Source organism: Lipophrys pholis, assembly GCF_963383615.2.
Source record: "Lipophrys pholis genome assembly, chromosome: 23".
Taxonomy (NCBI): Eukaryota; Metazoa; Chordata; class Actinopteri; order Blenniiformes; family Blenniidae; genus Lipophrys; species Lipophrys pholis.
In genome coordinates this window covers 8,584,805-8,609,994 of record NC_137645.1, presented here as the reverse complement: position 1 = coordinate 8,609,994, position 25,190 = coordinate 8,584,805, and the positions used below count along the sequence as shown (strand labels likewise).

The window sequence follows — 25,190 nt, the reverse complement described above, 5'->3', positions numbered from 1 at the left end:
CTCGTCCACAATCAACAAAAAATAATTATTGCGCAATTACTTCTTCATAAGACTGTTTCTCTATCGGCTCATTCAACTCAATTCGATTACATATTAATCATCATTTTATGCAAGTCATGTTAAATTATAATGTCTCAAATGGTTGTTATGTGAATGCTGGGGGAGAAAATAGAAAAAAAAAAGACATATTGTTTTTTGAATTTTTTTTTTTTATTGCATTTGCTTCATTATAATTGCAGCAATTGAATGTGAAGAATGCGAGTGGATTGAAAAATAATGTGTCCCTGAAATCGGAGTTGTCGTTTACAGTAGTGAAAGCGGAAAACTTTGATGGCGACGAAAGTGCGCGGAACTTTTTGAAAGCGCAGGCGCAACTTTTTGAACCCGCTTCGAGGCCTTTTGCTCAGATGCATCGTTTTCAGCCGTTTCCTTGAGTTTTCTGCTCGAAAGCTTTTTTTTTGCGCGCGAACGAGGCCTCCGGACAGACAGGCGACGGAGGGACGGGACGGACGTGTGGAGACACCGGCGAGACCCCGGACTCAAACAGCACATTTGATGACCGCGCAGTGGGAATACGAACCGCCGCACCACACAATGCGGAATCAGTTGGAAAAAGTGTCCCCGGCGTCCTTCTCCGTGCCGAGATGACACCCGTCACCACGTTGTGACCCTCTCTGAAGAGGGCGGGCCCTCAGAGACACACACACACACACACACTGCAGAGCTGTCACCGGGGTCCGGGGAGGCCCGGGGGGGGGGGGGATGCCATATCTTGACAGAGCTGAAGTGTTTGCTTAAGTAGAACTATGACTCATGTATTTATATGTATAAGCGTGGACAGTTTAGAGTAACTATACTTCCATAAAAATAGAATTTTTTTTTAATATTGTATTTTATGTGGTGTATATATGGACATGTGTATATGTATACAGGTATATCAGTGTGCGTATGTGCTTACATACATGTTGACTTATTTCATAAAAAAAATAAAAATAAAAAAAGTGTTTTACATCTGAATCCAGGTTTTTTTTTTCTGGTTAATACATTTTATGAAATGGTGATTTATGAACAGTCTATTGAATCTGCTCTAGGGGCCAAAAACAGCATGAAAATGTTATTTAAAAAAAAAAAAAAAAAAAAGGCTAAAATGTAAGAAAAAAGGTAAAAATTCATGGAAAAAAAATTGGTAAAAACCAAGAAAATCCACTGAATAAAAAAAATTGAAAAATTTGAGAAATCATAAAAAAAATTTGCAGCAATTATATTATATCAGTTGATCCTATTTGAGCTTTTAATGTAAATTAACTGGCGCTTTATGTCAGCGCCGTCGCTTCAAGTTGAACAATTCCATCTTCTGACTCGTGCTTTTTCTCCGAACAAAGTGCGATTTCAACGGAAAGAAAGAAAAGACAGAATGAGGACAGGAATCGTGTTTGGGACCTGACTCGAGCGCATTTTTATTGAACGTTCATAACTGTTAAAAACATGTAGAAAATTGGTCCTGTTTGTGAAACAAGGCACGCATAGTCATGTCAAATGTTCATGTCATCATTAGCATTAGCATTTATCGTCATCATCTCAGTGTTTGTCTAATAGTAGTAATCAAGCATTCCCTAATATAAAAACACAATTGTTGGGGGGGGGTTTTTTTCCCCCCACAAGAGGTTAAAATTCGCATTTTTTTTTTCTTTTTAACTCCGAGCAGCAAGACAATATTCATGCAAAGACGTGAGGAGGAGGAGGAGGAGGAGGAGGAAGACGCTGACTGGATTTAGTAGTAGGTCTCCCGTTCCACCCAGCCTGCAAACAAAGAGGAGAGGGTTAGAGAGACCTGATGACTGGGAAACTTTTATTTTTTATTATTATTATTATTATTATCATTTCACATGGAGAAATAAGAGAAAACAGATCAAACAGAAGAGAGGGAATGGAGAAGGAAAAAAAAAAATGAAGGATGAAATAGTTGAAACTAGTTCAAACTAATTAAATACCAGGAATAAAATGGGCAAATTGAAAGGAATAAAATTGTTAAAAAAAATAGATTTCGGAAGTTTTAGAAAAAAGAAAAGTGGGGGAATATAAATGGGAGGGGGGGATAAAGAAAGAAAAAAAAACAAGGAGAAACATAAAGGAAAAGAAAGAAAGAATAAATCTAAAAGGAGAAAAAAGAAAGAAAGAATAAATCTAAAAGGAGAAAAAAGAAAGAAAAACAATAAAGTGGAAAAAGGGGGAAAAAAAAGGACGAAGGGGAAAAAGAAAAAAAAAAAAAGGAGGAAAGAGGGGAAAAGAATTACTAAATAAATTTAAAAAAAAAAAAAAGGGGGGGGAGGTGAAAAAGGAAATTGCTAGTACAGATTTTTTGGTGGGCAAAAAAAATAAAGAAAAATAAAAAAATCAAAGGAGAAAAAAGGAGGGAAAATAAAGACGAAAAGGAAACAAAGGGAGAAAAAATGGATAAAAGAAAAAAGGAAAATTAAAAAAATTATATGAAGAACAAGGGGAAAAAAAACAAACAAAGCACAGCTTTTTTTCCCCCGGGAAAATAAAAAAAGTTTAAACTAAATCAAAAAAGAAAAAAAAAAAATTCTATTTAAATAAATGGGGGTTAAAAAGAAGAGGGGAAAAAATTCTGAATATCGAACAACTGCTCAAGTAACTAAACTGCTAAACTCGTCAAGATCCAGAAAATGACTAAAGCGTGGAAGAAAAATATAATAAAATCAATGAAAATTAAATCTTGAAAAAGCTAAAAATAGAATAAAAATCAATCTAATGGCGATAATCAACATGTTGAGTCTCTCTGGGGTCCTGGAAGGGAACGGACACTCACCTCCTGGGCTGCGTCTGAGGATCAGCTTACGGATTTCATCATAGATGAAGATGAGCAGGGAGTACGGGAAGGCGCAGAACCACCAGTTGGGCCTGAGAACACGGAGATGAGAAAGTAAATCCAGGTCCTGCAGATTTTTTTTTTTCTTTTTAACGAATATCATCATTTTTCATGGTCGCCACTCACTTGAGAGGATACATCCTGAGCGCCACGTCCATGCCGGGGCAGTAGGACAGGAAGGCGGCGAGGGCCGTCTCCTCAAACAGCCCGAAGATCAGGATCTTATTCCTGGAGGAAAGACGGAAGAGGTCACGGAATGTGGAAAAAATAAATTGGAATTTTAAAGACTTTTAAAGAGAAATTTCCACCCATTTTAACCTTCCAGGACCTTTCATCCACATACATGGACATTATTATCGGTCGTTGACGGCTGGATGATTTTACCGCTACACTCTAGAACATTGTTTTCGAATAAATTCACGAGGCTCACTTCATGCCCTGCTGGAAGACGGAGTTCCTCCTGGTCTTGCAGATGATCAGGTCGGCCCACTGGACGATGACGATGCTGACGAAGAACGCCGTGTGGCAGGTGAACTCCACGATCTTCCTCTGCTCGTACGTCTGAAACGAGACGGGACGGTTTATTTCTGCTCCCCGCGGGACTCGGCGCCGAGAGTTCTGGACGACGTCCAGCCGGAGGCGATACCGACCCACTGCTGTCCGTAGCTGTCCTCCAGGTCGTTGATGTACTTGTTGTCCCAGGACACTCGGATGCCGACCAGCGTCGCCGGGAGGAAGCCGTTCTCCGCCAAGATCACGAAGTAGGTGAAGAAGCCGGCCAGAGCCTGGATCATACCTGAGGGGGGGGGGGGGGGGGGGGGGGGGGGGCAGACAATTCAGCTGACTCGTCCATTTAGTCTGTGTGCATTATTGTGACGTTTAAACGTTGTCAAGTTAAAAGCGGGAAAACGTCGGCAGCGTTTTGGGCGGCCACTTCAAATGACAACGGTGCTCGGAGCCAAAGTGCAACTTTTCGAAAACCGCTCCCGTCTTTGGTGACATGGGGGAAAATGACTTTTTGAAGACACTCCCGTTTCAGGACCAAACAAATTTCACTTTTTCAAAATTTGCTGACGCAGTATCCATGGAAACAACGAGGAGGGGCGGGGGAGGTCAACCTTTTGAAAATTCCCAGACAGTCTCAGAGACAGCCACAGTGAAAACGGGGAAAAGGCAACTTTTTGCAAACACTAACACTTCATGGAGACAGGGGGATAACTTTAAAAAAAAAAAAAAAAAAAACTATGACTTTGTCTCTGCGGAAACAAGGGAAAAAGCAACTTCTCGAAAAAAAACTGTCTTCGTTGAAACGGGAGAAAAACTTTTTGAAGAAGCTCCATTTCGATGGAAACAGGACAAAATGCAACTTTTTTAAAAAATGTGTTGATTCAGTCTGAATGGAAGTGGTGTGGGACTGGAGACAACCTTTTGAAAATGCTTCAACTCGGTCTCCATTGAAAGGGGGGGGGGGGGGGGGGGGTAACTTTCTGAAAAAATTATAAGTTTCTTTTTGAAAAAGTGCCGACTGCTCTTGCGCACCACGGCCGTAATAAATAGTTGTTCTGCACATGCTCAGTAGCTGGACAATAAGAAAAACGCTTCCTCCGGGGTGTAGTGACTCCTCGTCCATATTCTCCCGGGACTGGGTAGTTTTATTTTGACATGCTGGCGTTTTTGCGTAAACGGACATCATTCTCAAAACGTTGTCAGGTTGACGCCAAATTTTCTTCAGGCAGTCTCTTCCTCTCCGGAGGGTCGGACTTTATTCCTGAAGGTTTCCTTCACCACTCAAACACACACACACTAACCAGGTCCCTCTACTATTTTAGGAGCACGCCACTCGTCTTTTTATCAACCCCCCCACCCACCACCCACCCCCCCACCAGATACTGCCAGCTGCTTACCGATCTGTCCGTAGGCGATGCTGATGAGCCTCTCGTTCACCAGCTTGTCCGTTTTGGGGTTTCGCGGCTGCCTCTTCATGATGTCGCTCTCGGCCGCTTCGTAAGCCAGGGAGATAGCGGGCACCTGGCGGGGGGGGGGGACGCACACGTCAGAGACCAATCACAAAGTCGGAGAAGTTTCAAAAAGATCCGAATCCCTCACCATGTCGGTTCCCAGGTCAATACAGAGGATGGTGACGGTTCCCAGGGGGAGGGGGATGTTGGCGATGATGAAGAAGAGGAAGGGCGTGATCTCGGGGATGTTGCTGGTCAGAGTGTAGGCGATGGACTTCTTCAGGTTGTCGAAGATCAGACGACCTGGACACAGTAGCGTTAGCATCTGGAGGAGCCAATCCGGCGTTTCCGAGAAACGAAACTTTGATTTTCACCTTCTTCCACGCCGGTAACGATTGAGGCGAAGTTGTCGTCCAGCAGGATCATGTCGGCGGCCTGTTTGGAGACGTCGGATCCGGCGATACCCATGGCAACGCCGATGTCGGCTTTCTTCAGAGCGGGGGAGTCGTTCACGCCGTCGCCCGTCACGGCCACGATGGCTCCCTGTCGAGACGGAAAGCCAACTTGGCCATCAGAACCAAAGCAGGACTGGGGGGGAAAAAAGACGGGACGAGCGGAGGAGCGCCCCAGCCTACCTGTCTCTGGCAGCCCTCCACGATGATGAGCTTCTGCTGCGGGGACGTCCGGGCGAACACGATCTCGGTGTGGTACTTCAAGATGTCGTCCAGCTGCTCGGCACTCAGGTCCTTCAGGTCGCCGCCGTGCACCACGCAGGCCTTGGCGTCTCTGGAGGGGGGGGGGGGACGGCCAGAGACACAAAAGCTTCAGCTTCATTTTTAGACCGATCCGTTTTCCTGAAGTTATTAAAGGGTACCCAGAATATGACCAGGGGGAACGCCGCGTGCACCAGTTTTGCCCGATTTCCGTAAAAATCTTTGGCCTCGCTGCAAAAGTTCCTACCTCGGATTGACCTCGTTGATCGGGATGTTCAAACGCGCAGCGATGTCCTCAACGGTCTCGTTGCCTTCGGAGATGATGCCCACGCCCTTCGCGATGGCCTTCGCTGTGATTGGATGATCACCTGTGACCATGATTACCTAGGAGACGACAAAATGATGAGCACCCGGGGGGAACTGTGGCAGAACAGCAAGAAGGTCTTCTGAGAACGCACTTTGATCCCAGCGCTCCGGCATTTCCCCACGGCGTCGGGCACGGCGGCGCGAGGAGGATCGATCATGGACATGAGGCCGATGAAGCAGAGGTTCTCGGTGGGGAAGTTCACCTCCTCGGTGTCGAACACGAAGCTCTCCGGGAACTGCTCGTCGGGCAGGTTGAAGTGGCAGAAACCTGGAAACGACGGACAGAGTAGCCGTTGGATTCGCTGCCGGGTAGAGTCATCGGCCGGTACCGTCACGTATGTCACGTCCTATTACACTAGTCCCATTGGCACAATCAAAATATCCCGTTTTGGGTGTGCGCCCCCTTGTGGGCGATTCTGGTTTGAACAAAGAGGGCAGACGAAAAAAACTCAACGGAGGTCCAACACCAATACACACGCGTTAACAGGGGAAAATGTGATTTCCGGGTGATGACCCCTTGAACCAAATGTTCCCCGGCGGCTCCCGACCCGTACCCAGCACTCTCTCGCCGAGTCCCCCCAGCTCCAGGTAGGCGTTCTGGAAGGCGTCTTTCATCTCGTCGTCCAGCGGCTGCTCTTTGCCCTGCATCATGATGGAGGAGCAGCGGTCCAGGATCCTCTCGGGGGCTCCTTTCATCACCAGCAGGTGCTTGGACTCTCCTTCCGGCGTGCCGTTCTTGTGAATGGAAAGCTGAAACGACACGCAAGACACACGTGAAGAACTTTAGAACTTTCGTCGGGTCTCACTCGGGGGGGGGGGGGGTGTGGGACAGACTTTACATACCTGGTATTTGTTGGTGGAGTTGAATGGGATCTCGGAGATCTTGGAGTTCTTCTCCCTCATCTCCTGGACCGACCCACAGCACAGCTCGATGCATTTCAGCAGAGCGGATTCGGAAGCGTCGCCGGCAACGTCTCTCTGGAGGACGAGACATTTTCAAGAATTCCTCTCATCTCCTGTCATTTTTGCAGTTCCAAGTGTAAAAAATAAAAACACCAAAATGCTGCATTTGCAACTTGTCTGAGGTCGTTTAAGAAAGCTGTTGTGAAGAGGTTTGCCGGTGTCCTCATTTGCTCATGAGGCTGGTGTCAAATTACAGGCAATTAAGAGGACAAACCTATTACTTCCTGCTGGTTTGAAAATCTCAATTTTACGCAAGGCGAGCATATCGAAGACGCTGCCGTGCGACGACGCGATCCAGTCCCAACTGCAACGAGCCAATATTGAGGATGCTGGGGTCAAATAACAGGCACTTAGAAGAGGAGGAACTTTGGACTTCTGGCTGGTTCAGTCTCGACTTGGGCAATTCAAGCCTATCTGTAACAGTGAGTATTGTGTGTGTGTGTGTGTCAGAAAGGAAGAATGACTGGTAATTAGAGGCGTGATGCCAGCCGGGCATTCACAGGTGATTAACACACACACAACGATACATGTCCACATTTGGACACACACACGGGCTCCAGGAGACACACGCCGTCTGTGTGTGTGTGTGTGTGTACTGGGAGTTGGGGTGCACAATAATTACGTAGTGACAAGATGCGTGTGCACTCCAGGGAGAGCGACGAGCTGAAAAACAACTGGAGAGGTAAACACCGAAGCAGCGGCAGAGACATCTCCCGTTTTAAAATCTATATATACCCTTTAAAAAGGGCAATTTCTCACGGAGATGTTTTTTAAAATGATGTGAAAAGGCCACGGAAGGTCACTTGTCTAGAAGAATTATCCAATATCCTGTCAAAAGTGTGCGTTTCTTTTAAGGAAATCAAAAAAAAAAAAAAAACAAACAAAACGCTGGGTAGCTTTAAGGAACGACGGGGACGAACCTTCAGAATGGGCAGGCCGCTCTGCTCCGCCAGGAAGACGGCGCGGTTGCAGAGTCCGGCGATCCTGGCCAGGGCGGCCCACGTGGCCGAGCTCCGGTCGAAGGACGTCCCGCTCTGGTTCTCCGTGGTGTCGGCCTCGTGGATCTGGTTGTCGAACCACATGTGGGCCACGGTCATCCGGTTCTGGGTCAGGGTGCCGGTCTTGTCGGAGCAGATGGTGGAGGTGGAGCCCAGCGTCTCCACGGCTTCCAGGTTCTTCACCAGGCAGTTCTTCTTGGCCATACGCTTGGCGGTCAGGGTCAGACACACCTAGAGACGTGGCGGCGCGTCAATACTCGGCACAAGCTCTGCAACCGGGGGTCGGGTTTGTCTTTAAGAAGCAGGACTCACGGTGACGGTCGCCAGGAGACCCTCGGGCACGTTGGCGACGATGATCCCGATGAGGAAGATGACGGCCTCCAGCCAGGTGTATCCCAGGATGAGGGAGAGGACGAAGAAGGACACGCCGAGGAAGACGGCCACGCCGGTGATGATGTGGATGAAGTGCTCGATCTCGATGGAGATGGGCGTTCGTCCCACCTCGAGTCCCGAGGCGAGCGTGGCGATGCGACCCATGACGGTGCGGTCGCCGGTGCTGATCACGATGCCACGGGCAGTTCCTGCAACGACAAGCGCTTGGTCGTTTTCTTTTCTCCCCCCGCCGCAAAAATAAAAGCCCGATTCGCAACGAGGCCTCCGATGGCCTACTATTCCATCGTACCTTCGACACAGTTGGTGGAGAAGAACGCGATGTTCCTGGTCTCGAGGGGGTTCTCGTTGGAGAAATCGGGGGTACGAGTCTGAGGCTCGGATTCTCCGGTCAGGGAGGAGTTGTCCACCTGGGGAAACCGACGACAGGAAGTATGAGTGACCGAACGAGGGGAGGCACCGCCGAGGGCCGTCCGTTGCACACAGCTGAAGCGCCTACCTTGCAGCCGTGGGCGGAGATGATTCTCAGATCAGCGGGGATCCTGTCGCCTCCCTTCACCTCCACCAAATCCCCCACCACCACCTCCTCGGCGTTGATGCTATTCTTCTCGCCGTCGCGGACGACCAGGGCTTGCTGCGGGACAACATGAAGTTCTGGTTTATTCTCATTTTAGTGCTTTTTTTTTTTTTTTTTTTTTTAAACCTTAAAAAGCTGAAGTGGACGTTCACCTGGGGGACCAGGTTCTTGAAGGAGTCCATGATCTTGGAGCTCTTGGCCTCTTGGTAATAGGAGAAGCAGCCGGTGATGATGACGACGGCGGAAAGCACGACGCCCAGGTACAACTGTGAACGGTGAAACAAGTGTTACGCTACAAGGATTCAAAACGCATAGTTTTTCTTTGTGTGTTTTCGTTCCAGAACAGTTCTGCGTTTACAAGGCAACATTTTGAAAATGAAAACGGTAGAAAAGCAGAAAACGCTGTAGTTCGCATGCCGGGCCACTCGTGGGTGCTGTTTGTTGTTTTGTAATGAAACCACACACACATTCATGCAGAAGAGAACAATCTGCTATAAACATGCACAGTAGGTTTCCTCCGTCTATAAATGGATGGTGCATTTTCCAAAAGTGCAGTTTTTCCCCCCCCATGTCTACAGAGGGAGCTTTTGCAAAAAGTTGCGTTCTTCTCCATTTCCACAGAGACGGAGCGTCTTCAAAAGTTGTGTTTCAATGGAGACAGACTGAGTTTGAAAAAGTTGTCTTTCCACAGAGACAAAGTCGGAGCATTTTTAAAAAGTTGTCTTTTCCATGGAGACATAGTCGGAGCATTTTCAAAAAGGTGCGTTTTCAAGGAGACAGACCCAGATTTTTCAAAAATATGCCTTTTCACGGAGACTAATCCCCCCCCCCCCATTTCTAGAGGCGGAGCATTTTCCAAAAATTACATTTCTACAGAACTGAAGCGTTTTTGAAACTTCCGGTTTTACCCCATTTACTCGGGAGACGGGAGAGTTTTCGAAAAGTTGCAGTTTCAAATACTTCGAGCACTGTTGTCATGGTAACGAAACCCCCAAAAGCCTGAGGAAAGCTTTGCGTTTTAACTTCAAAACATTGTCGTGAGATGAGCGGCGCCACGAATCCATACAAATATTCGGTTGTTTTACAAAAACGCCGCCAACTTGCGGCATTTGAACAGGATCTAAACGGCATCAACGAAATATGGATGAATTTCCCATAAAGCAGTCTTTTTTTTTTGTTGTTATTTACACAAGAGCCGTTTTCTTTTCCATAAATCCCACTTTCTCTGGCAACGCGACGCCACGACACGTCAAGGACTCCCACTTACGTTGTCGTTCGCAGGCTCGTCCTCCATGGCGGCCTGGATACCGTACGCCAGGAAGCAGAGGAGGGCGCCGGTCCACAGGAGCATGGAGAAGCCGCCAAACATCTGGTTTCAAACCGGAAAGGGATGTCAGATCTTTGATGTTTTTGTGAAAGAAAATTTTTTTCCAAAAAATTGCAGAGGCAATACCTGTTTGCAGAACTTGACCCACTCGGGGGTGGTGGGGGGAGGAGTCAGGGCGTTGGGCCCGTCACGGGCCAGAATCTCGGCAGCCTTCGCGCCCGTCAGACCCTGACGTTAGGGGGGGGGGGGGGGGGATGGGGTACGATTAGTACATAACTATCCCTCCACTGGTAAACTCACAGCTACATTTTTCACTCCATCGGGATTTAAACAGGTGCTGCTCGTCGCCTAGCAACGCAGCATCAACAGAAACCGTCTCCGATAGGACGGCGTGGAATCAGGGCAACGAAGGGGGGGGGGGGGGGGGCAAATAAATTATTCACCTCTACATGCGTGCACACACATGCAGAGTGCAGAGCCCCCAGTTAGAGGCACTGATTAACTATTCTGCTTGATCCGTCCTGCATGACCAGGAGCACATTAACATGAGGACGAGGGCTGAGAACACTTCCTCAGCCCCACAGAATTATGGGCTGGCTTTGGCATCAACATCAAAACATGAAAAAAACACCATCAACTCTACAGTAAATACAGATTATTCAGAGTTCCACTCAGAAAAACCATGAGAAATGGATTCAAATGTATAGAAAGATGAAAATGTATAGAAAATACTAAAAAAAATTATATTATAAAACTGTAATGATGAAAATACCGGTACAGAAAAAAAACGTATATATTTCTATAAATATAAGCATGATATATTAAAATAATCATAAATGTAAATAATTAAAAGATTAAAGGAACACTCAATGTGAGAATGAAAATACAATAAAAATGACAAAGTAAAAAATACCAAATGAATTTTAATAAATGGAATAAACAAAAATAAAAGATTTGCAAAAATGATAAAAGTTCAACAAAACATATAAAAGATACATTTATGGAGAAAAAAATTGCCAAACATTTGGCGAAATCTAAAAAAATGTGTTTAAAAATAAAATAAAAAAAAAAGTTTTTTTACGTTCAAGAATTTAGGGAGAGGTTTTCACGTATTCCTTATCTTATTGGTTCTTATTCCTATTGCGCACACATTTTTTGGGACAAATTGTGTTGCTTTCCCCCACAAACACTATTTTAAATCTTCTCAACCAAATCACTGTCAACCTGCAGGCGGGGGAAATAAAAAAAAAAAATGGATGTTTGATCTGGATCCAATCTCCATGACAAAGAAAACACGCTTCAAAATATTATTTTTTTTTAAAAATCACATTTTGAATCCCCCCCCTCAGCATGAGGGACACAAGTCGCCCTTCACGCCCACTTACATTGGTGAGGTCGGTTGAGTACTTGCGGTTGAGCTCGTCCAGGGTCAGCTTGTGGTCGTCCTGCGGGAGACAGAGACACGCGTCAGTCCGCTGTAGACGTTGGCGTCCAAAGAGAAGAGAGCCTGTGACATTGGCGAGGAAAGTACCAGACACCCACCATGTCCACTTCCTTCTTCAGCTCGTCCATGTCCTTCTCTTTCTTCTTGCCCTTCCCCTTCTTCTTGCCGCCCTGCTCCGAGGTCGCAGCCAGCTCATACTGCTCTCGTCCTTCCTGCGAAATCGCGGGGAAAAGGGGAACAGTTCAGGGTCAGGACGGACCATTTCCCCGGCGTGCCGGATCACGCTGGGCTCTGCCGAGGCGCGTCTGATTTCGGACGACGCAATTCGGCATCTGGGTCAACGCGCTCAAAACGGATTTGAATGTATATAAGAAAATAAGTAAACAAGACCCCCGGAACAGAAAGCCGCGGCACGAATCGGGACGACAAACTGCCACAAAGTTTGGCAGGAAGTCCCACGATAGGGCGCCTGTCAGACACAAAGCAGGGATTTGATACGAGGAGTCATGTCGGAGTGGGAAAATTTTTATTTTATTTTTTTTAAAAAAGTCTTGGCTTTGTGGACCTCAGTGCCATCTGTCCCTGCAAAAGCGACTCCGTGGGGGGTGGGGGTGGCGGGGGCAGAGTTATCTGCTGATAACTCTCTTAGATCAAAGGCTCGTCGCAAATTTCTCTCGTTTTGGGGTCAATTGGGAGATAAGACGTTTATTTATACATTTTTTTATTTATTTACTTTTCTTTTTAAATGGGACACATTCGACTGCTTGGGTGAGACAAATTCCACTTGTTTAAAAAAAAAAAAAAAAACAACGCCCACCATTGCAATGAATGTCTCCAACTCCAACACACTGACATGCATTCATCCACCAATCCGACAAGCCGTTCTAAACATAAACCCCCACCCGTTATGAGCCTCGGACGAAATCCAGACCGGAACGATAAACCAGAGTCCAGTCATTTACTGGGAATCACGCTTCGGGGGACATTTTGTTGCTCCCGCCTCCGACTGCCACACTAAAATTCTCTCGGAGGGACGGCGAGTAAACAAGCTAAGTTTAGAATCCTAAGGAGACTCGAGACAGGTCGAGATGGGAAAACACACGCGTCGGGTCAAGAAAGCGTCTCGCGCGCTATCGCGCCATCGGCCTCTCGTCTGTGCCTTTTCTTTCCTCCCCGCCGTCTCCTCGGCAGACGGACGTCAGCGCCCGTCGCCGGCCGCCGCGGCTGACACGCCGACAAAAGGGCCCCGGGCGGAGATCGTGTCTCCTCGGTGGCAGCGGGCCACGGGGGGGGGGGGGGGGAGTGACAAGAGACAGGGGCGAGATAGAGAGGCGGATTCCAAACAACTCTTCGATCGCGACCGCGGTTGAGCAATTAGGCGACTTTAATAACCCGACGGTTGGTTTATGGACGTCACGGACAGATGGCCAGCACAGCTACTCCTCATATATAAAGACACGAGCGTCCTTCCCTTCTAGGGTTTAATCAACTCCACAAACACAGACTTTACCCAGCTCATGATGCCACGACCATAAAGTTCCTTCCCGTGCACCTGGTCTGAACTTAAAGGGTCCATATTATGAAACAAAAATTCACTTTATAATGGCTTTCATTACGCGTATCCTGTGTACGAGGCCCAAGAAGTAAATAAAGTCCGTCATCTCACTCGCTTGCGAACGTGAGCTCAAACCGGCCAATCAGGGATGGTTCCCTTCATGATGTCATACATAATACAAAATACCCTCACAGCTACGTGAGCTCTGCCATCTAACATTTATGTATTTTTTTTTTCTCCCTACAGGAAAACAGACATGGAGCAGGCGTGGACAGACTCGTTCCGTTTCAGAAGCTTTGCATTACCATGCCAGGCCATGAGGTGGCACTGTTGCTCGTTTTTTTTTTTTTAATCATGAAACCACACATACATGCGTGGAGAGAACAATGCGCTATAAGCGTGAACAAAATCGAGAGTAATTTGATGTTATTAAGGGTGAATCTCTCACATAAAACTCCCAATATTGATTATATAACTAGAGAACGGACTGGGAGTCGTGCCTCTCCGGAAGCGGCCATGTTTGTTATGTCACTGAAAATCATGCGACTGATTATTTGGCCTTCGATTCCGCGGGAGACGCCTCGACGTGAGCATAAAAACAACAGAGCACAGCGATTTGATGTCTTCCTGAGGGGTCAAAGCAACAGAGAAAGTTCATCCGACTACAATCTTTAGACATTTTGGGAGGAACAAACTTTTCGCGGTGCCCCGAGTATGAACCGCAAACATTCCAAACGACAGGAACGTCCCCACGTCCGAAGGTTCCAAAGATGTCTTCAAAGGGTACGCCGTGACTTTAAACATACGACTCGGACCGAGCCGGGACGATGAGGAAGTGTTGGAGGCTACTTAGCGACCGTTTTTTTTTTTTTTTTTTTTTCCTTTTTAAAACAAGAGGCAGTGAAAGTTGCGCCTTAATGGGATTCAGAAGCTCTTAAACACTGGAAGCCGAAATCGATTTCGCGGTTCGGGGGCTCATCAATAATTCACCTCCGTACGAGCACAGGAAGTGTTAGCATTTTAGCAGCGGCGGGAAGAGAGGCTGCCAAAACGCCACGCGACTCCTAATGAGACATTTTGTCTGCGAAGCCGATGTGAAACTTTAAAAAAAAAAAAAAAGAAAAAAAGAAAAAGGGGGGAAATACTTTCGACGCCGGGCGGCCAAACACGCCGTGGAAGCATGCTAGCTAATATTGTTATTCTACTGCACTGGCCTGTAAAGTTTCCCAGGGAGCCGCCGCAGCAGACCGTGCACATGTTGTTGCTGTTGCCGGAGCCCCCCCCCCCCCCTTCCCCCGCCATCCCGCCCCCCACCCCCCCGGAAAGTCAAAGCTGGGAAAACACAGAGTCTGGTTCTGGGCCACTGCGGGCAGATCTTTAGCCTATGGTCCTCACGACGGCCCCCGGAGGCCATCTGGCTTTCAGCTACACGAGTCCGGAGGCCCCCGGAAAGTTGGAATGAAGACTTTTCTCTGTCTCTCTCCAACTTATCGGATTCCCAATCCATATAAAAAGATGAGCTCCGAGACGCCAACGCTTCAAAATCCACCTGCAAGCAGCAGAAATCAACTCCGAGCTGTACGTCTGCCAAATACCAAAAAACAAAACACCCGATACTTTGAGTGAATAAGATTCCACAGATGCCAGAAGAGAAACGGTGAAGAGCCGGACAATAACTCCAAAAGACAAATAAGGATACTTGATATTCAGGTGTGGCAGAAAGCAGGCCTCGGGGGGGGGGAATTGAAAAGTAATATTCACCAGCAGAGATTCTCCAGAACACAAACAACTTTGACTTTTTCCCCCCCCCGACACTGCCGTTATGGGATTTTAAATCGCCATGTCGAAGTTTAAGTGGTTTTAAAATGAGACGACCACGACTTCCAAGGTTCCTCATGGAGTTTTAATACAAAAGCAGTATAATATGTCGCATCCATCAAGTTTCAATTCCAATTCAGGATGGTGGACATTTCATTACACCTGCTTTCGGACCGGGAATTTAGCGGTTTTATTTTTCTTTGACCATTCTGACATTTTAGCTTTCCCCCCCCCTCATTTTCATTTTAGCAAGTCAGCATTTTTTTAAGACGTCTAAATTTTACCTCCAATTTTAGCCAAGAGCCCTTTTGAAAATGACTTTGGTGTGTAAATATAAAAACAAGTAAAACGTTTATAGGTGTATATGCATGAACGCTTATAGTTTAACACAACTGCTGACATTATGGTCATAAATTTCATACGTCTATGTGTTTTACAATACAATAATATTCACTTATTTTGGGCAGAAAGTCTACGTCCAGTGACCATTTCTAGAAACTCAGTGTCTCACATAACGATATATCTTATGTTTGGACTTCTTGTAGGTTTCTTTGCAGATATAACATCACTACTATTGGCCCGAATGGTACCAATACTTTTTATAAATCTAGAGTGCTTCAATTTTCTCTCAGACCACCAACATAAAATACCAAACCAAACCACGTTTTGGTCCACGGAATTCGGTAAAATAGACAGACCGTCTTGTCGACTCAGCATATTTTGCAAAGCTGGAAAAGCTCATAAAAGGGTTAGATTTTTATTAAAGAGTATTTCGGTCGCCTCCATATTCAGCCGGTGGGTTTTCAAGTCGATCAAGGCACTGTATCGGACTCCATCCTGTTTTTTTTGTGAGAAAAAGTCTATAAATACGACTGATGGTGTCGCGCCAACTCCCCAAAAATTCCCCTTGTTCTCCCTCCAACCGTCTACAAAGCTTGCTCACTTGTGCTCACAAAATCCCGCCCGGCATGAAACGTCGGCGCGCTTCTTCAAAACACAGTCTTCGAATAAGACGCCGCCTTGAAAAGTTGAAGACGAGGACGAGACAGGAAGTAGAATAACGGAAGAATAAAGCTTCAGATCCAAATGAGACGAATGCCAAAAGCAAATATGGTGGTGGTGGGAAGATTTTTTTTACGAATTACGCCTCTTAGAAAAACAATCATGATAAAAAGGTGGCGTTGATTAAGCTTACTGGACGTTAAACAATGGCTCTTTGTGCCTCGCCAATGAATTCTTCATGAATACGAACAAGCGAAAGGCTGAAACGGCTTCACGAAATAATCAACAACCGACGGTGGTTTCTCCTGATGCAGATTTGTGGCAAGTAAAAGGTTGAATAAAATCAGAATAAGCAGCTCAAAGCTTAAAAAGAAAAAACCAAAAAGTGTCGTATCTTCTGAGGAAGAAACCTAAAAGGGACGGGGAAAGACAGGAGTTTGGAAGGTACCCCCCAGTTTTGGCAACCTCCTGAAGGCTCATGGGGAAACGAGAGCGTCCGGTCACATGTTCAGGAATGGTCCTTCCCATCTTTGTCGGGGTCGTTTGCCAAAAACACAAGCTGCTCATTAAACTGTGCACACACACATGCACACAAACACACACACTTGGGACTTTGCCCGGTTGCTACCAGCGACTGTTGCCACACCTCTTGCGATATGTGAATGGACCAAATCACGTGTCGTATCCCCCGGCCTCCTCCTCTTTCCCACCTCCATCCCTCACCCTTTATTCTCTCACTTCCTCCCGACTACTCCTTTATTCTAGCCGAGCCAGTGAAAAGAAAAGTGTGTTAATTTACACCGGGGGTCCGTCTTTAACACTCCCTTCACGTCCGGCGCAACTTTCAGCTTTTTCCACGCCGAACAAAAGTGGAATGAACGAATGAATGAATGAATGAATGAATGGGAACTTGGAGCTTCTTTCTAAACTGCCATGATGACACACAACACCGCTCGTATATAAAAAACTTCACCGGTCTCTTTTTAAAAAAGAAACACTGACAGTCGTGATTTAAGGTACTCGTCAGAATCACAAGGTCTCTGGGTAAACGATGTCCAAAGGGTTGCGGTTGAAGAACGTCATGTTTTTGAAACGACGGGCAAGACGCACGTTTGCGGACGTGACTCGACGACAACAACGGCGGACTGCGCGCTCCAGGTCGCGCCGCAGACGCTACCGGCGCTAGTCGGTTTGACGCGGCGAGATTTCTCGGAACACAAGGGCGGGCAACAAACGCTTCTCCGTCTGCGTTCGGTTCGTTTCGAGCTCGATGTGTGTTCTCCGCAGGTTATTCACGTTTATGTACTACTCCGCGTCGCCTTCTCGGTTTTCAGTGCATCTCTGTGACCCGAGTTACAGCGCCACCTAAAGGCCTGGCATATGTACTACATCGTTTTGGGCCAGTTAACCTGCTTCAGAAAGCAGAAAGACCGTCGCCATCTTGTGTTCGCTATGGTTATCGATTAAAAATAGCCACGACTCATTTGAACCAAACTGTCAATTTTTGACTTTTGACTGCAGTATTGCACTTTGGGGTCAATAATTGCATAACGTTATATCGTTTCCGCAACAGTTAACACTTTATATTGAGCTCTTTTATTTCCTTTTCTAAATGACCATGACAGGAAAGCGTCAGGCTTCTCGTCAGCAAGTCGATATCTTTATTTGGACCGAAAGACCATCTTTGTCTGACGGCAAACGAGTCACTCGTGATCCGTAAAGAAAACCTCTTTCAGTTTTCTTTTCGAGGCCTCGATGTGCTCCGACGCCGCCGCCACATGTTGCATCACTTCCTCCAAACTGTCAGGCGCAGAGCCTGGACCGTGTCTGCCACCTGACAGAGGAGAAAATGTCCCCACCTCCTTCACGCGGGGGGGGGGGGGGGGGTGGTATTTTTAAAATGCGTGTGCTCCACTTTTGCTGAGCAACAGAGTGGAAGTTCAAAGAGCTGCCGGCGGAAAAAGAAAATCACACTTTCAGCCAAAACGGGAGGCCGAGAAAGACGAGCGACGAGGGTGACGAGAAACGGACTCAATGAAAGTCAGAAATTGAGTGTGTGAAGAGAGGAGGGGGGGGGGGATAAGGGGGGGGATGGACGCAGTGTTCTGAAACAGACGAGGGGCGACGTGTGACAAAAGCCCCGTTTAATACGCTGCGACTGCCGAGCGGAAAGAATGTTAAAGCCTCCCAAAGACGGGGCGAGGGGCGCGGGGGGAATCTAACCAGGTACAACCGCGGGAGAACAAGCGGACTGTGAGGAATGGATGTGAAGTCGGCGCCCCCGAAGCCACCCCCCCCCCCCTCCCCGGGATCACAAAGGCCACGACGGGAAAAATAAAAACTTTCCGACTTCAGAGTTCAAGGTCCTCATGGGATCTCGTGGTTTGACCCAAATTGGGAGAAACTCAAAGAGGCGAGATTGGGAATCGAAAAGCTACCCCCCCCCCCCATCATTTACATAATCTCAGTTCAAACACAGTCGACTCGGGCAGCAAGTTAACGCTTCATTTCTATCCAGTGCACCAAAAAAAGGCAACGAGACATGGGGGGGGGGGGAATATAAAACCGATCTTCTGGTCGGGAAAAGTAAAAACTTCCTGGCAGGATGTTGAGACGATCAATTGTATTTCTTGACGGTAAAACTGAGCAAAAGAACGACGACGACGCCGAAAACCCCCAATCCGATTGTCTGGGGAACAAAAAAAAATGAAGGGCAATCAACAATATTTCCGAAAAAAACAAAAAGCGTTTTTCCCAATTCACCTCCGAAATGACCCGTTGTGCCGTCCTGACAGACGATGAGAAGAATTGGTGTTGTCAGATCGCTGCGCTCTGAATAATTCAGGCCATTCCGGGGGGGGGCGTATGAAAAGGTTGAGTCAGGTGAGGTTGTTAAATATTGACGGCGGAGGCTCCCGTACCTCGCCGGTTCAAACCTTTCAGTTAACACCTGTGGTGGTGGTGGTGGTTGGGGGTTGGGGGACGGGGGGGGGGGGGGGGGGGGGGGGGGGAAATCGGGGCATCAGCAGCGGGGATGCATGCCACATTTGCACTGCGCAAAAAAAAAAAAAAAAGAAAAGACTGCATCCCTGCTGCCCTTTTTTTTTTTTTTTTATTCCAAGTTGTGTCAACAGTGGCAATGCGGCAACTGGTGCCTTAATACCCCGCCCCCCCTTCCCCTCCCCCTCCCCGAAGCAATCAATCCCTGCTCCTGCTCTCAGTTTATTGCACTTTGTGGATGTGATGAGACGATGAGAAAAGCGCCGGGAAAAACAGGCCAGCGAGAGAGAGAGCGAGAGAGAGAGGGAGAGAGAGAGCGAGAGAGAGAGCGAGAGAGAGAGCGAGAGAGAGAGCGAGAGAGAGAGGCTGATCACACATTGGGAGCGGGTGGGAAAGCACGCACCTAAAACATGGGAGGAGGTACAGGAAAAATAAACACTCTTCAGCTGGGCTCTTCTCATACCTGCACTGCCCCCACTTCTCCATTACAACCAAACAAGTTCCTCACACCAGGAAGGAGCTGTAGTGGCGTCCCAACCCCCCCACCCCCCCACCCCCCCACGTCTTGGTTATTTGTGAAAGGACTGGAAGAAGAAGAAGAAGGACGCAGTGGGGAAATGGTGGAGGGGGGTTGGATGGGGGCAGGGCATGGCTTTCATCACATATGGGAGGAAAGGGGTGGTGGTGGTGGGAAGCGGGGGGGGGGGGGGGCAGCAGCAGCAAGGAGCTGAGAGAGAGCGAAGCCAAGATTTGTCATAAAACGAAAAAAGAACGCTCTGCTTTCACATCTCCCGCCAGACCTCCGGGTTGCCGTCGTCCGCTCCATCCTGTATCCCCCCCCCAAAAAAAAAACAGTGTTTTGGACTGCGCAGAAATGGGATGGGTGTGGCGGGAGGAAAAGGGGAAGGGGGAGGGGGGGGGGGACTGCTGCTATTCCAACACAACAGGGGGGTTTGGTTCCGGGGGGGGGGCAGTTTCAGCACAAGTCAGGGTTCGTAGGGGAATAACGGCGGCGACTTGCAAAAAAAAAAGAAAAGCTCGCGAAACCCAAGTTCCCAGCGGCGGCCAGATCTGCACAAGACAATGTGTTATTCATGTGGCGAACATGCAAGGCTGGAAATCTGTGACCAAATGGTAAACTCATGAAAATACACCATTACCCCCCCCCCCCCCCCACCCCTCCGCCCCCCCCAAACTCATTGATGCCTCATGCAGCTGACAACACTTCATCCCTACACGGAGATGCAATTACTTGAGGCAACTTTTACGATAATTTAGTCACAAAGCTCCAATTCTCCCACATAGATCTTGAAATAAAAGAAAAAGGTTTGGATCAGACTGGGGGTGGGGGGTGGGGGGGGACACGTCCCCCTTCCTCATCTTGAAAACAATCACAACACAATTTGACTCGTAATATTGAAGGCAAACACTTTCTCTCAAACTTTGACAGTCGCTTTTGGAGAAAACCCCGTTATGTAACATCACTCTGAGCGTTCTCTTGACGCATTTGGAAAGAGAGGCGCTTGTTTTCTTTCGGGGTGAAGTTTACAAAAAAAAAAAAAAAAAAAAAAAAAAGACGGAAGTGAACGCCGCTTGAAACACACGCACGTGAGCCTCTCGAGAGATTTAGTCAACCACTTGTTTGAATGACTTTAAAATTTGACACCGCACAGTTGAGACGCATAGAAAGAGAGAAACGATATACTCACTCCTCTTCCCATGTTTGCAGGACTTATTTCTTCACGTATAAAATGAGAACTCCACTTTAAAAAAAAAAAAAAATGAAAATATGTACAAAAAAATTAAATAGATCTCCCGGATGTGACCGTTATTTCTTTTATTAGGTTTTTTTTTTTTTGTTGGTATTTTTGTATTATTTTTTTTTTCTTCCTCCTCTCTTCAGCACGTGTCACTCCTCCTGCACATACATCCGAGCTCGCGGACCGCCGCGGCAGATCCTCCAATACTTATAGACGGCGTTCCTTCCATTGTGACGTCGACGCCGTTTGCCATGGTAACGCCACGAAAGGGGGCGGGGCCTCGTCCTTTTTAGGGCGTGTTGGTTCTCTCTCTCACTCTCTCTCACTCTCCCTCTCTCGCCATGCAGCGCACACACACACACACACACACACACACACACACACACACACACACACATGCGTGGGAAAACAAACTAAAACACACTTTTAGGAAACAATATCAACATAAATGACATTAAACAGAGAAACTTCAGCATATATATATAATACAAATTCCCATTTATTTTATTTTAGTATAATATGAGGAAAATATTGATATTTACAACACATTTATCCATCAACACTGGCAAAACATTAGAAATAATAATAATAATAATAATAATAATAATAATAGCCCCTGGGTTTTTTCTTAGATTTCAAAACACACTTTTTAGTATCACAATAAAAACATTATCAACATGAATTATGATTAAATAATTAAAAATAACAAACTTAATCATTTGGAGATACTACTATCTCACGATAATTCCCTTTAATCTGACTGCCAATACGAATATATAAGGAGAAGATTACTATCTACACATTTGTTGGTCAAAATTGGAAACACATGAGAAATTATGATGATAATGACAAAAACATATCCCAATTTGCCTCATGGTGACCGGTAAATCAGTTTTACTTATGGAGTACTTTTAGAATACATTCAAACATGGTCAACATAAAAGACTATAAAATCATCAAACAGAGAAACATTGAATAATAAATCCATTTGGTTTGACAGTAAATATAACAATAATGTGGGAAAGATGAGTATTTACAACACATTTATCTCTCAGAATTGGCAAAACATCAAATCAAACTTGGGTTTTTAGTGTGAAAAAGAGCCGACAGCCTCTCACGCACCCCATTGAACCCAGCTTTGCCTCATAAGGATTCAGCACAGATTCCCAGCAGTACCCCCGCTTTGTTGAAGAGTGAATGGAATCGCTGTAACTTTTAGAAACGCAGCCAGGCTCGACTTTTGTGAAATTCACCACACTTTCACGAATGTGTGCAGTTGTTGAACTGAATGTGTGGAACCCTGACAAATCCAACATTTCACACTACTTTTTGTCCGCTGAGCAAGTTTGAGGTTCCGTTTGCGTTTCAAGTGAAAACGCATCATTTTGGCATTTTCATTTCGGAAAAGTTTACGCGGGAACGTTCGGAAAATAACCTCCATTTACACAGAAACAGCAGAAATGCTGAAAAGGATGTAGTCGGCCTGCCGAGCCAGGAGGCGGTGCATTTTCACACAAGAAATGTGTTTTACCCATTTCCGTGGAGACAGAGTCAGAGCATTTTCAAAAAGTTGCGTTTTCACACGTGTCCACGGAGACGTTTTTTTTTTTTTTAAAGTAGCGCTTTCTCCCATTTCCGTTAACATGCAGTCGGAGGATTTTCAAAAAAGTTGCGTTTTCCCCCCCATTTCCAATGAAATGGAATCGGAGCATTTTCAAAAAGTAGAATTTTCCTCTGTTTCTACAGCCACTGAATCGGAGCATTTTTTAAAGAGTTGCATTTCTCCAAGCTCCATGGAGATGTAGTCGGAGCATTTTCAAAAAGTTCCACCTTTGAAGCCGTTCTCAAATACAGTAGGGACGTCTTCAGCGACTCCGGCAACCGTGAGCAGACAACCCCAAACGCGACGAAAAGTTTTCTGCTTCCACTTGAAAACGTCGTCACGTCAACGGGGGCCTTGACATTTTGAATGGGGTACACACCCTTTTCCGTAAAGTTTCATACTTTAGCTGCAGTGCTAAAAAAAAAACAACAACAAAAAAAAAAACCCCACTCCTGATTCCTCCACACCTCTCCTGGCTGAACAGCTGGGATCGCCGACACCTCCCTCCACCTCCCTCCACCTCCCTCCGCCTCCCTCCGCCTCCCTCCACCTCCCGCCGCCTTGACAAGGTTGTCTGGTGCCGATAGCGGGCGGCCAACTTTCTGACACCGTCTCGCTTCTCCACCCAGAATGCAGATTCGACCCCGGCCTTCGCTCCAGGACGCATGGCTTGACGTAGAGATGCAGAAAAATCCAATATGGCTGCTTTCTTATTTTGGAGGGGGGGGGGGGAGGGGGGGGAGTTCAGTGGACTCTTGTCGAAAAACTTCCCAAGACACAAAAAAAAAAAAAGGGGGGGTACTCTTTTAGACCTCGTCGGTCACCAGGTACCGTGCCCTTTCTCCCGTCCCCGGGAGCAAACCCTCCGTCCCCCGGGGAGCTCTTAAAAACCCTTCTTCATCCCCAACATCCCCAAGACGAGACCGGGGTCTCCACGGTTTTTTTTTTGCGCCTCGACCCTTTACGGGACTAAAAAAGTCACCGACTTGGAACTTTTTCGTGGCTCGAGATGGTGCACAGCGTCAACAAAACAAACAAGCACAACAAAAAGAAAAGCCCAGATGGACGCGCAGCGTCACCCTCCTGGCATGACGGAGGAACCCTGCGCCCCTCTTACATGTGCATCGACTGTATTTCTTTTTTTTATTTCTTTATCTATTTTTTTATTCAACATTCATGCATGTGAGATAAGTGCAGCTCGCGTGTTGCCAGTGCTGCTCTATAAATAGCCCAGATTTTATTTAGATGTTGGCGCGCGCGAGAGAGAGAGAAAGATGGCTCTCAAATGAGTTGCCATAGCAACAGGCACGTTCAGGGGTCCTGCTTGTGAAGGAGGAGGAGGAGGAAGAGGAGGAGGAAGGAGGAAGGATGAAGGCATAATGTTGCTCTGTCTGCAATGGGTTAAAAAAAACAAAACAAAAACAAAAAACATGCCCCGCGAAAACGAGCGCTTGGCACCTCGGTAGTCTGAGTTTGTTTTTTGTTTGGGTTTTTTTGTTTTTGTGCAGAACGGAGGGGAATGTCTGCCCGTCGCATCGATTCGCCCTCCCCTCGTCGTCTCATCCCTCCATCCCTTTGTCTCGTCTGCCACCGGCGGCCCTCCGCTGCGAAAGGAGGCGCCTGATTGGCCCGGAGGGGAGACCAGTTCAACCACAGGGCGGGCGAACGAGCCGAGGGGATGGTCTGCGTTTGAGCTCGGGCCACTTCCGCGTGCGGCCAGGTGGATACCACACACACACACACACACACACACACACACACACACACACACACACACACTCTCTCACACACACACACTCTCACACACACACACTCGCACACACACGCACGCAGTAATGATCAGGGTAAACACGCAGTAGATTGCAGTGGAGTGGACTCGGTTCATTTTCACCGAGGGCCTCTTTTGCATTAGCGGTCAACAGAGCGATCCATCGCAAACAACTATTGGCTCTTGAGATAATGGACACACACATATACACACAAATATACACACACACACACACACACACACACACACAGCTCTGATGGGCTTGTTGTTAATACAGCTGCTAAACCCTTTACAAGGACTGATTAAAAAGGTGAGACTCCAGATGATAACGCCGACTCACGTGATTTAATTAAACGGAGTTAAGTAGTAACATTTGTTGAGTACTGCGTGGGCGGTGTGGTCTGGACGTATACGTGCGTAATATTGCGTATACTTTTGGAAAAGTCCATAAATTCTAATATTATGTACAAACTTTCTGTACGGGTTTGATTCATGTTGCGATCGTAGTGATATTCAGTACTAAGTTCGACACGTTTCGCAGAAATATAGCGATTCTCATCAGGAAGTCTCCACGACAATGGAAAGCCTTTCAAAATAAAGGTTATTATGCTGTAAACATTAACGATGGGAGAACACAGAGTTTCCACGGAGGCTGAGCGTTTTCAAAAAGATGCCGTTTCCCCCATTGCCATGGAGACAGATTTGGGACATTTTCAAAAAGTTGCCTATTCCCCATTTTTCATGGATATGTTGTTGAAAGCTTTTTCAATAAGTTGCATTTTTCCCCCATTTCCACAAAGACGGAACGTTTTCAAAAAGTTGCATTTTCCCTCATGTCCACAGTGAAGTGTTTTCAAAAAGTAGTGGCTTTCCCCCGTTTCTGTTGACACGGAATCAGAGCATTTTCAAAACGTTGTATTTTCCTCCCGTTTTCACAGAGATGGAATCAGAACATTTTCAAAAAGTTGCCTTTTCCTCCATTCCTATAGAGAATGAGTCGGCGCATTTTCAAAAAGTTGCGTTTTCCCCCCATTTCCATGGAGACAGAGTCTGAGGTT

General features: G+C 46.8%; 1 protein-coding gene across 1 annotated transcript; it reads right to left on the bottom strand.

The window, feature by feature from the left end:
- Positions 1 to 1,428: 1,428 nt before the first annotated feature.
- On the bottom strand, positions 1,429 to 20,991 carry LOC308127813 (sodium/potassium-transporting ATPase subunit alpha-1). Its single transcript, XM_080493148.1, has 23 exons — positions 20,711 to 20,991; positions 11,725 to 11,838; positions 11,568 to 11,627; positions 10,309 to 10,410; positions 10,123 to 10,224; positions 9,008 to 9,121; positions 8,778 to 8,912; positions 8,571 to 8,688; positions 8,201 to 8,469; positions 7,811 to 8,119; positions 6,771 to 6,905; positions 6,482 to 6,677; positions 6,020 to 6,195; positions 5,809 to 5,945; positions 5,484 to 5,634; positions 5,223 to 5,391; positions 4,997 to 5,151; positions 4,795 to 4,918; positions 3,541 to 3,686; positions 3,321 to 3,451; positions 3,017 to 3,118; positions 2,831 to 2,922; positions 1,429 to 1,800 (listed from the first exon to the last, which is right to left on the bottom strand). The coding sequence occupies exons 1-23, from the start codon at positions 20,720 to 20,722 to the stop codon at positions 1,772 to 1,774; spliced, it is 3,078 nt and encodes a 1,025-aa protein (XP_080349274.1). The 5' UTR covers positions 20,723 to 20,991; the 3' UTR covers positions 1,429 to 1,771.
- Between the last annotated feature and the right edge of the window lie 4,199 nt (positions 20,992 to 25,190).

Excerpts from the sequence above, each read along its gene's own strand:
- LOC308127813 (XM_080493148.1), bottom strand. Across the intron at positions 6,196-6,481 it reads ACTCGGCGAGAGAGTGCTGG|GTTTCTGCCACTTCAACCTG; the intron begins GTACGGGTCGGG and ends CGTCGTTTCCAG. Across the intron at positions 1,801-2,830 it reads CCTCAGACGCAGCCCAGGAG|GCTGGGTGGAACGGGAGACC; the intron begins GTGAGTGTCCGT and ends CTTTGTTTGCAG.